At 49.4% G+C, this 12411-nt stretch overlaps 1 protein-coding gene across 4 annotated transcripts in view; it reads right to left on the bottom strand.

The window, feature by feature from the left end:
- ASAP1 (ArfGAP with SH3 domain, ankyrin repeat and PH domain 1) overlaps positions 1–12411 on the bottom strand; it is a 355141-nt gene that overhangs the window by 22060 nt on the left and 320670 nt on the right. For 3 of the 4 annotated variants that reach the window (XM_057531791.1, XM_057531793.1, XM_057531794.1), the window contains 2 exons: positions 11349–11577; positions 20–190 (listed from right to left, as the gene is read on the bottom strand). In XM_057531791.1, the coding sequence (XP_057387774.1) occupies positions 20–190; positions 11349–11577 (400 nt within the window). The remainder of the gene's footprint in view (positions 1–19; positions 191–11348; positions 11578–12411) is intronic. The other variant, XM_057531792.1, reaches the window with a different exon arrangement.

Here is a 12411-nt window from a genome sequence, read left to right as displayed (position 1 = left end):
TGACTGGAGGACGACTTACCCCAAGGAACTGCGCCTTTGTTTGGGGGCCCGTGAGGTAGTGGGCTGGGAGGGTCGGATAGGGTTCTCTTGTGTCCGGGCGGTGGGGGAGGAGGCCGCTTCTTGGACAGGGTGGAGCTGCCACTAGAGGTCTGGGCGCTTAGAGGGAGCGCTGACGGTGGGCCAGCTGGACCTGGAAGGGAAGCGAATGGTGCAGGAAGGTTAATCCCGGTCTCGCAGACGGAACAGCCTGTGTGCAGTCACTCCCATGCCTCAGATGGAGCGTGACACACAGAGACCGGAGCACGAAGCTGGGGGACGGCCAAGTCCATCGAGCCGGTAATCCCCAAAAGAGGGTTTTAAAAAACTGCTGGGTAAAAAAAAAAATTAAAAAGAGTGTGTGCTTTTAAGGAACAAAATGTCAGTCAACATGGAATGCTGCTGGGTTTAGATCATCCTTTGGGTACAATGGGGGAAATGAAACACACACATTTTAAAGCAGTCACTCCCTGGAACCACTGCAAAACCTACAGAGGAAGAAGGCACACAGCACTGCCAGCAAAATCAATGGAGAAAGAGCAAAATACCGACTAAACCTCCAAAGGGCCTCACGTGGAAACATGAACACTGGATTCACAGAATAGGGTTTCTCTCTCCACTGCGATTTTTTTTTTTGAGTCAGCAAACGTTGCCTGAAGTTTTTTTTTGAATGACTTTTATAAATAATGAAGGCTCTAATGTAAAGGGTTACTTGGAAAGAAGGGAAATCCAAAAACCCTTTTCTCTTCCAACTCTGTACTGTTCTAGAAATCATAAACCACCTATTATATTGGAAGCTTGAACAAATTACATAAGCTGCACTGATTTCTATAGGTTTAAAAAAAATTTTTTTTTTTTTAAATTTATTTATTTTTGGCTGCGTTGGGTCTTCGTTGCTGCGTGAGGGCTTTCTCTAGTTGCAGCGAGAGGGGGCTACTCTTCGTTGCGCTGCGCGGGCTTCTCATTGCAGTGGCTTCTCTTGCTGCAGAGCACGGGCTCTAGGTGCGCGGGCTTCAGCAGTTGTGGCACATGGGCTCAGTAGTTGTGGCTCGCGGGCTCTAGAGCGCAGGCTCAGTAGTTGTGGCGCAAGGGCTTAGTTGCTCCACGGCATGTGGGATCTTCCCAGACCAGGGCTCAAACCCGTGTCTCCTGCATTGGCAGGCAGATTTGTAACCACTGCGTCACCAGGGCAGCCCTGATTTCTATAGGTTTTTAAAAAGATTCTACTTTCTCCAGAGGTAATGATAGGATAGCAATAATGATATTAATATCACACACACACACACCACTACTGCAAAAGTTGACTTTTTGAACTAACGTTTTAAGAAAAAAAGGAGTTTGTTTTCAATGAGCGCTATGGGAGTAGTATATATACTGTTAATTTTGTTTATTCCAAGTGACACTGAAGTGGCTGGTGCGTGCCGAGCACTATATGCTGGGCACTTTGACACATCTCTCTTTATGATTGTTACCAGGTTATGGTTTAACTGGACAACAGTGTCCGCAAACATTAAAAGAGAAAAAAAGGAAAGAAACAAAAAAAAGCTAGGAACACTGCCACACCAAATGTTTACTGCAGGATAGCAGGTACCTGGTGATCCAGAAAGGCTCCAAAAGAGCTTTTTACATTCTGCATATTAAAAGAGAAGCTTAATTACTGCTGGCCTCCTTCCTTGGGAAAACAAGCTTTGCTATTTCCCGTGATCAATTACTGCTCAGTACAAACACAGATTTAAACCCCCATTTCTCAAAGATAGTCTCGTCTTGGAAGTAAATACTGTTCACCTCAGTAAAATGGTCGTTTGCTTTAGAATTAAATGGCCCTAGCGGCAGTATTTACTCTCAGTCCTACTGTTGAGACATGTGATGGAAGCCTTACCGATATCCCGAATTACAGCACCAGTCACTGAAGTTTCAGAAACTGCTTCATTTTTGTAACAGTAAAGGCATTGTTATTTTAGCCTTGTGTTTGTACAGTGCTTCCTAGTTTTCAAAATGTGTTCGCACATGCCATTGGCCTTGATTTTCATAACAACCCTGTGAGGCATGTGGGTCTGGTATTACGGGCCCCATTTGGCAGCTAGGAAAGCGGGGCTGGGCGTGATTAAGGGTATGGAGCCATGAGGGGCGGAGCTGAACCATGAGGCAGGTCTCTGGGGATGGCGAGGGCTCGCCCCGTCCTGAAAGCCAGGCCAGCATTTTCTGGGCTCGCCACACGAGGAGAATGGCAACAGCAACGCTCGGTACTAGGAAGTGTAATTTTCCTCTTGGAAATAAATGGAGAATACATAACAGACAATGGTGAGATTCCCCAGCAGTTTCATCTGTATCGCCATCTAGGGACTTTCTGATGCAATGCATCTGGAAGGCCATATCAATCAGTTTCAAATCCTGCCTGGAAACACAGATGGCCAATGGAGCTATGTCTCTGGGCAAAGCTGTCTGTGTACGTGGTTTTAGGAGTGATCAGACCAGAGTTGTCCTGTAACCACAAACCAAGCAAAATCAAGCCTCCTGAATCATCATTTAAAAAATGTAGGGGTTAGTGCTCCTTTCCTCATGCCATCACAGCCTTTTCTTACTTTCAGACGTCAGCTACTACAGTCTCTAATTATCCGTCTTTGCTGACTTGTTCATTGCCTCTCTCCCCACCATGCTGCAGGTTCTACCAGGGTCAGGCTGTTCTCTGGCCTGGTGTAGAGAAAGCTGCATTTAGTAAATACAGTATCGAATAAATGGATGAATAAACTTCTACTTCTCTTGTTGTAAGGCTAGCGATCCTTAAGGAAGACAGAACGTCTCACTTAGGGTGACAGATCAGAAACCAGGGAGAGAGGGGACCTAGGGAGAGATAGTGCGAAGTTCGAAAAGAAATACTCAATACTGTAATCGACTTTCATGGCAAATAACACACAGACCCACCTATTGTTCTGTAATAGAAGCTACAGAAAGGAAGATGCCATGAAATCTTCTTGGCTGGTAGGGCATGAGTTAAAAAAGGGTGAAAAACACTATATCAGACCCCAGAAAAGCAGACAAAATTTTTTAACTTTACTGTAAAGAGCTCAAAAGACTTCCAAAATAAGTAACTAGTCTTTAAGCCCTAAAAAGGATGTTTCCTGCAAAATAAACCTGAGCAGTGGCTTGGTCAGGAAAGAAGCAATTCTGGAGGGGTAAAGAAAGCTAAAACAAAACAAACTAAAAAATAGTAAACACAGCATCAAACAAACTTGATAGGTTTGGGAGGCAAGATTAACAGGTGGGGAGGGGACTCGGGCAGCCAGTTTTCTTCCCTCAACTCTGCCAGGGCCTGTGGGAATAAGGAGAAAACACCCTAAACCACATTTGCCGCTAATACTGGCTATTATGTCAAATTATCCTCTAACTCTTTTTCTTAAAAATATGGTCTAGATTTCCGAAGCTGCCATACATAGCTCCAAGGTTAAATTATTAGAAGGTCTTCTACAAGGAGGCAGGGTGTACCGCGCAGCTCTTACTGGGGGTTCACATGCCTGGGGTTCGCCTGTATTTCCAACAGCCTCTTGGTCACTCAGTTAGACGTTCTGCCGGGGCTTCAACGCTAGTGCCCCCACGTGAGCTGAGCTGCCTCGAGCACCTCACCGTCACCGGCTCAGGGAGGTCCCTCACTGAGGCCTGCAGCTCAGACGTGTGGCCACCATGTGGCCAGAGCTTGGGAAGCCCACACGCGTGACGCCACCGTGCATCTCAGAAGCCTCGGTGCTCACAGTGGTCCCTCCTCTCCTCTGCATCTGCCAAGTGTTAGCTCATCCAGAAGCCTTCTCTAACCCTCCTTTGTCCTGGAGCAACTGCTTCTATCTCTGCTCGCACAAGGCTAAATGGCACTACATACTCTCTACCCTGCATCAGAGCTACGTTCTCTCCTCCTTCCCAGGCTGGAAGCCTCCTCAGAGCAAGACCCACACTGTCTTTCTCTCTCTCAGCACCTGGCACATGCTGGGCACAGTCTATGGAAATAATTCATGGTGTAAGTCAGGAGGAGTCTTCTTCAATATCCTTGTACCTTTGGTTTTTTTTTTTTTTTAATTAATTAATTAATTTTTAGCTGTGTTGGGTCTTCGTTTCTGTGCGAGGGCTTTCTCCAGTTGCGGCAAGTGGGGGCCACTCTTCATCGCGGTACGCGGGCCTCTCACCATCGTGGCCTCTCTTGGTGCGGAGCACAGGCTCCAGACGCGCAGGCTCAGCAGTTGTGGCTCACGGGCCTAGTTGTTCCCCGGCATGTGGGATCCTCCCAGACCAGGGCTCGAACCCGTGTCCCCTGCATTAGCAGGCAGATTCTCAACCACTGCGCCACCAGGGAAGCCCATACCTTTGGTTTTTAATAAAACAGAATACCCAGAGGTCTTCCATGCTGGGAGACCAAATAAAAGTACACCTTTGAAATTTAAATTTAAAACAAGACCCAGAAGACAGCTTTAAAAATTATCCTGACAGTTTTCGGAAAAACTGTCTGTAGAAGGATAACATACATATTCTAACATGCCGAATAGAAGTGTTAATGACAGAAGTTAATGACAGAGTTATATAGACAACTCTGGACAATACAAATGACAAATTTACCATTTTCTAATGGTTTTCACAGTACAGAACTTAGAAAGGATGGAAAGTTTCTATCACTTAAAAAGTAGATAGGGACTTCCCTGGTGGTGCAGTGGTTACGAATCCGCCTGCCAACGCAGGGGACACGGGTTCAAGCCCTGGTCTGGGAAGATCTCACATGCTGCAGAACTAAGCCCATGTGCCACAACTACTGAGCTCGTGCGCCACAACTACTGAGCCCATGCTCCGCAACAAGAAAAGCCACTGCAATGAGAAGCCCGCGCACCACAAACAAGAGTAGCCCCACCTCGCCACAACTAGAGAAAGCCTGCGCACAGCAACGAAGACCCAACGTGGCCAAAAATAAATAAAAAATATAAATAAATGAATTTATATATTTAAAAAAAGTAGATAAAGATGCAAGAATATTTACTTAGAGAAGAACTGTGTGTAGTAGGAAGGAGCTATCATCATCTCCATGCTCAGGTGGGGAAACAGAGGCACGGTGCAGAGGAGGGGGGCGTGTGGAGAAAGCACTGCCTGGCAGCAGGCCTGGCAGGATCCCAACGCGGCAGGGACACTGCCAAAGACGCAGCGCTGCACACAGGACACGCAGGAGCCATCCACGTGTCCTTCAGTCTCCTTCCAGGACACTGATCATTAAGAGAAAAGTGCCAAACTCAAGGGGCTCAGGGTTGGTTCTTTAACACTCATATATTCTTTTTTTTCTTTTTAAAAGGATTTTTTTTGCTTTTTAAAATTGATTTATTTATTTTTGGCTGCGTTGGGTCTTCGTTGCTGCATGCAGGCTTTCTCTAGTTGCGGTGAGTGGGCTTCTCATTGCAGTGGCTTCTCTCGTTGCAGAGCACAGGCTCTAGGCGTGTGGGCTTCAGTAGTTGTGGCACGTGGGCTCAGTAGTTGTGGCTCACGGGCTCAGTAGTTGTGGCTCGCGGGCTCTAGAGCACAGGCTCAGTAGTTGCGGCACACGGGCTTAGTTGCTCCGTGGCATGTGGGATCTTCCCAGACCAGGGCTCGAACCCGTGTCCCCTGCACTGGCAGGCGGATTCCCAACCACTGCGCCACCAGGGAAGTCCTGCTCATACATTCTTTTTTTTTTTTTTTTTTAATTTTTTTTTTATAGCTACTTTATTTATTTATTTATTTATTTATTTTTGGCTGTGTTGGGTCTTCGGTTCGTGCGAGGGCTTTCTCTAGTTGCGGCAAGTGGGGGCCACTCTTCATCGCGGTGTGGGGACCGCTCTTCATCGCGGTGCGCGGGCCTTTCACTATTGCGGCCCCTCCCGTTGCGGGGCACAGGCTCCAGACGCGCAGGCTCAGTAGTTGTGGCTCACGGGCCCAGCTGCTCCGTGGCATGTGGGATCTTCCCAGACCAGGGCTCGAACCCGTGTCCCCTGCATTAGCAGGCAGATTCTCAACCACTGCGCCACCAAGGAAGCCCCCTGCTCATACATTCTTAACGTGCAAGATGCACAACAGCACTTCCTCTGCTCCCCTTTCCACACCCTGGCAGTCGGGCGACTGGGCTGGCGAGCCCGGGCCAGTGGCCACTGCTGAGGGCAGAAGTCACAGACGTGCTCTCGGCCAGCAAGGAGGCCAAAGCAAGGTGATATATGTGTGCAGTGCTTTAAAAAGGATTGAGAGAGACTGACAAAAATAGGCAAAACAAACATGCAAACAAAAACCCACTCACAAAAAAAAATCCCAGAAAAATCCAGAAAATTCAACACAAATGAAGGACCATGGTCCATGGGAAGCTTTAAAATCGAGCCACTCAAATGGCTACTTTCCTGTGAGATAAAAAAATCCCAGGAAACTCTACAGTCATCAGCATATGAATAAAGCCAGGCACAGGGAAACATCTCCTAGGCAAGCCCAACTCCTGGAGCAGGGCACTTTCGTACCTTCAGACCCAGACCCCGGGGCAGTCTTCTCCCTGGCCACCCTCCTCTGCCCTAACTGTTGCTACAGACCTCAAATGAGTCAGAGAAATGGTGTATAAAATGCTTACACAACTGAGTTTGGGCATAAACATGGTGCAGAAGGATCGTCAGCAAGCCAGTTATCACAGCCCCAGGACATCTGGGTTAGTTTTATGAGTGTGCCCTCCTTGCTCTGGCCGCACACTTCTGGGACATGCTTTCACTGCTTCTGCTGTTGTTTGTTCACTCAGCAAGCACTGACGGAGCACGCCCCCTCTGTGCCAGGGATGCGGGGACAGCGCATTCCCAGCCTCCGTGAGGACGAGTTCTGCCTCCAGGGGGAGGGGGGAGAGAAAGGAAGACTCCCTTCACCCTCTCTTCAAACCTGGAGCACCACCGGCTGCTGCCCCGATGAGGGCACAGCTCACCGCTTTCTCACCCACTGGAGCGCGAGCCTCCAAGCAGGAGCTCCCCGCTCCCCCCTCTGCTACCTTGCCAGGGCCCAGGACACCTGCAGAACCGAACACATGCAGCAGGACCCAACAGGCCCCCATACTACGCACTGAGTGTTCACGCTGTGCCCGTCACTTTACATATGTTACTTCATGTTCTAAGCAGGGACCCAGCCAGCCAGACACCTGATTCTTATTTTTCAGATGAAGGCCCTGAAACTTAGCAAGAGGAGTTAAATGTGAAAAGGAGACCAGGACAGGGACAGGGTTAGCACTTGGTGGGGAGGAACCCCAGCCTCCTAGGTGGGGCCAGGGAGAGAAGAGGATGAAGTGGGGTTTGAATTCACAGCGGCTCACAGCTGCCCAACAGGCACGGTCTGGTTTACAGCTGGACCTGCCTTGGAGGGTGTGTTACTCTCGAACTATACTCTTGGATTAACGTGGGCGCTTAGCTCTTCACCTACAGGGATGGCGAGGGCAGCACCGGCTTCAACATTCTCCGTGACAAGCACCCACTGAGCCCTCGGTGTGCGAGGCCCTGAGCTGCTTTTGTGCAGATCACCTACTGGTTTATCAGACCAAGGCTGGAGCCTGTGTGAAACAGGAAGTCCATGTTACAGAAAACGTGTGTGGACTGCAGGATTCCCACAGGTATTCACAGGATATGCAGAGGTGCTACACAATGCCTGAGTCCAGGGGACTGATCTCACGAACAGATGGGAATGAACTGAAATTAGTTAGCGTATCACTTCATGCTTCTAAAAGCTTGAAAACTTAGTTCATTTAAGTAAGTTAAATAAGCTTCTTGAGATCAGACTTATCGTTCATTTACTTGACAAATCCTTTGAGCTAAAGGTGCCCACATCATGCCAGGCTTCACCATTCAGAGAGCCTGCTGATTTACCAGACTTGGGCAGCTCCACCCCGGTTCCTATTCCCCAAGGACACTTTTTTAAAGCTGAGGAGTTGCAGTGGCTCAAATGTCAGCAGCAGAACCCTCCCTGGGGCACAGACTAGGTGCCAGGTGCTGAGCTGGAAGCTTCCCGTCCCTCTCACTAACCTCCACAAAAATCTCGTGTCAAGTACAGTCTGTGCCACGGCTGTGTAAAAGGTGTGGCATTTTACAATGGGAGAAAACTGCAGTTCTGTAGCTTAAAATGACTTAAAAAGCAAGCTACACTGTTGTCAAGCACCTGTTCTGTGGGCGGCATCATAGTACCATGGTGCTCCTACCTTCTTCCCTACTCTGGGGACATCTGTGGAGTCAGAGCCTAAACAGTCCTGACAGGAGTCCCTCCCGGTAGTTCAGGGCTCTGCATTTTACCAAATGCTTTCTCATATATTGTCTCACTGGATTCTGAAGACAAATGCACGAGGAAGACAAGACAGAGATGGACCCTCTTCCTCAACATGGAAAAGAAGAAACTACAATAGAAGATCTGGTTGACAAGTCCTAAGGCCCACTTTAATTTTCTATCCTATTTCAGGCACCACGTGACGTGGAAGTTCCTTAGCCTTTTCAGGGCTCTGTTTTCTTAGTTGTACAAAGGGTGGCAAATCACGTCAATCTTTCAGCATCCCTCTAGCTCTAAAAAAAAAAAAAATCCAGGTTCTGTGACATGATTTTAGCTTAAAGATGAAGAACAAACCAATCTTGGTGATCCTGAAGAATATCTAGTCTTAATAAAGATACAGTGAAGTGGGGGGCTGGGCGGAGCTGCTGACCACGAGTGAGAAACTGCTGCGTACTTAATTTTACAGCTTTGATTTCATCTCGCTGGACTTCACATCTGAAGAGGGCGTAGGCAGCAAAATGTTCCAAAGGCTTAAGGGTGGTGAGTTCGGGATTCTGAATTGCTGAGTCGTCCAGCTCTAGTACAGGGGGGCTTTGCCCAATGGCAATTTAGGTCAAACTCCTTACATTTTCATGAGGCAGCTGCAGATTTTTGAAAATACTGCTGAGCTGGATTCAGAATAATTCCTTCTACTTTTGTCCTCTGTATTCCTCTCGTTAGTGGAAACTTTATCAGTTGTTTCTGCCTCACCGGAAACCATCATCCTTACGACCCCGAAGTTCTCAGTGTGGAAATGACTTCTGCTGCAAGCAGACACCTCTGCTTTACCCCCACGGGAAACTAGCAACCCAAACAACAAGACATCCTTGTTCCATGCAAACGGTTCAATCAGTTCAACAGAACGAAATGAAGAAAACGTAAGGAAAACAGAGGAGAACTATCTCTGCGCAGAGCATCAGCTGATCTTCAACTGTGTCTTCTGAGAACTCCATTCAAACATTATCACTTTTCCAAATGTGAGGGCACGTGAGCCAAGCTGCCTGCAGGAAGTATCTCCCGCTTCGAATCCCTTATAAAAGTCACGGGCAGGCTGTGCTTCTTGTCTCACCGGCTCAGACCAAATCTCCGAATCTGGTGTCCTGCTATGAGCAGCCTGGAAAAACGCTCTGACTTTAGCGGAGAGGGATGTCTATGTCCAATTATGGGATTGGGGGTGGGGGGCGGTAAGCAGTCTATCCTTAGCCGACCATGGTTGCTACGGCCAAGTCTCTAGGCACTTGTTTCAGCAGCTGCATCACTAAATAAATTTGGTCTTTGTCTTTGGGTCTTTGGTAAAGAGCTAATCAGAATTTATTCAAGGCAGCAGAGATATACTTGGCACTGAGTCAGTATGTTTTATGGGTTTCTGCGTCCCCTTGAGATAAACTTATGGAAAGGGGTAGAAGGAGGTGAGGGGGCCTCCTGGCCCCTAGGACTCTGGAGTCATTCTCTCCTGTAGACCTTTTCCAAGATTCTCAGTGACCTGGAGGCTCTCTGATAGGTCATCACCATTTTTTTTTGGTAACCACAATCAGGGGATATGAACTCTTGCAGAGTAACTTTTCACGGTCTTTTTTAGGGTACAGAAAGGGACTCTCCGCTCTTAGCAGACTGCTACCCTGATGGGGAACACCGTCACCCCGCGGTGAGAGGTAACACAGTCCTGTAACAGCACACGTCTGCACCTCGTTATGCCAGTGATTTAAAAGGCACGTTCTAGCATAACGTGTGGAACGGTAAGGACAATACCGGCGGGTTAAACCTTTGCCTTACGTGTGCTGCTGCTCTTCTGGTCACTGGTTATCTCTGATGAGTACTGTTTATGCTCGAGCCTCATTTTAACTTTCTCCACTATTTTATCATCTATGAGGCCACTGGGGTCTAAGAACACTGCTCCCATTTATAACACTATTTCAATGGAGAATAAGCTCTGAAAAAACACTGTTTTGAATAAAGCTCACATTCCCCAGAAAATAGCCCCAGTGTGATTCAAATAGGCACGGCATTGTGCACCGGGGCCCTCAAACCTGCGTGAGCACGAGTGGAGGACACGGGGAGGATCCTGCACTTGGGTTTCCTGGCTGAGACCAGACCGGAAGCTACAGCTCTGGGTACCTCTCGAATAGCCCCGGGAGGGGTGACCCCTTGATGTTATCACTTCTGTGTCTCGACTCGTCCCCATGTAGGTGGGAACACATGGACTCTCTGTGCAGGGCGTTCGGTGGATTCGGGGAACAGGATGCAGTCTTCGTGGACCGTCACCCCCTGGCATGAGCCCCGTGGGGGCATGTGACAACACACGGCACAATGACCCTCGTCTGGTAAGATCCTGCCCCAGGGGGTGTCTCGTGGAAAACCACTCGTCAGAGAGCACAGGAGTGTGGGTTCAGGTCACGCAGGACCTGGGTGAGCATCCCAAACCCCCCAGAACCCCAGGCCAATTAGTCGACAGCTCTGAACCAGTACCCTGTCTGCCTGGCGCCAGCAACTGTCCTGCTCACCTCGCTCGGTGAGCGTGAAAAGAGAGGTGCTGGGCTTAGGCCTCTCGTAAAGCAAGGGCTTCGTAACTACCGACTCTCACTGTTACTACATTGTAGTGCAGAGGAAAGAAACTTCTCAAAGAAGAACTCAAATTCCACCCCATATTACAGGAAGGAGCGCTGGTTTGGGAGCCATGTGGACCCTGGATGGAACCTCAACTCCTCTACTTACCAGCTGCATGACCTTTGGGCAAGTCATTCTACCTCAATTTCCTCATCTGTACAATGGGCACAAAAGCACACACCTCACAGGATGGCTGTAAGGTTCACACAAGACAAGGCACGCGGAGTGCCCGTAACACTGCTTCTCGGCTCTAACGTGGCAAACGGTGAGGTCCCTGTTTCAAGCTGCCCTGACATCACAGCCCACACTCTGCCACTCAAAGGCGCCTCGAAATTCTTACGTCAAAGCTGGGTCAACTCCCAGCTCTGAAGATGGAGGCACAAAGCCCTTCCCACAGCTTGTACCTTTCCCGGCGTTTCTAGGAGGCAGCGGGGGCGCCTCCGCAGTCGGCGATGTGGGCGAGTCTGTGCTCGTGGAGACAAAGATCTGGTTGGTGAAGGCGCCGTAGGAGAGCCGCTGTTTGTCCCGCGGAGTGCTGAAGCCCGGCAGTGACAGCTTGTCCTGGGGGGAGATGCTGGAGGAGTGGCAGAAGCTCTGAGGTCTGGGTGAGCGCTCTTTCTTGATGGGGCTCGGCTGGCAAATGAAATAACAGTGCGGTGGGTCAGCTGATAATCAAGGATGACGCTTCAGGTGTCCGGAGGACTCTGCAGGGCAGGCTCGGCGGGGGCGGGATCTGGGCTCCTGTGGCTCTCTGCGTTTCTGGGGGGTCAGCCACACAAAAGCCTAGGAGCCACGACACAGCACAAGGGAAACATCAGGGAGCACACATGTCATTCTCCCGTCATTACCAGGGTCCCACCAGGGGCATGCTGGTTAGGGAGCACGGTGCTCAGAAGCAGAAGGTCACACAGATCTAACCTTAATCCACAAATACCTCCCCTGCGCAGGACACGTTCACCAACAGCTGAACAGTGTCTCCCCCCGCCTGCAGCTACTACATTAACTTTTCCGTCCCTGCTCAGCCCTTTAACGTCGAAGCTCTCCACCCTCACCTCTCTCCTCATTTTACACCCTCTTAGGAAGGAACCTCATCTGCTCCCATGGCCGTGACTGCCACCTAATGTTGATGACTCAGGCCTGTACATCCAACCTCAACCTCTTGGATTCCAAACACTTTCAACCACCCATGACGGATCGCTGGTGTTTGCACTCGGCTCACAGCATCAGCACCCGTGTAACTTCCCAAGTGGGAAGTCTCCCAACCTCAGTGGCATCGAGGAGAGCACGATGAGCTCTGCATGGAGAGCTCAGAAGCGCCCCTCGGACCCACAACTCGTGCAGGCGCTCACCAGCACCCCCTGGACCGCTGGTCTCCTCAACAGCCCCTGCCTCAGTTTCTTTCAGCTCCAGCCCATTTTCCATGCTGCAGCCAGAGCTGGTAGGAAACCCTGCTCTCTGACAACAAAG

Source organism: Balaenoptera acutorostrata, chromosome 17, assembly GCF_949987535.1.
Source record: "Balaenoptera acutorostrata chromosome 17, mBalAcu1.1, whole genome shotgun sequence".
Lineage (NCBI taxonomy): Eukaryota > Metazoa > Chordata > Mammalia > Artiodactyla > Balaenopteridae > Balaenoptera > Balaenoptera acutorostrata.
Note: the sequence above shows the minus strand (reverse complement) of the source record. Positions and strands in the feature narration are given on the sequence as shown.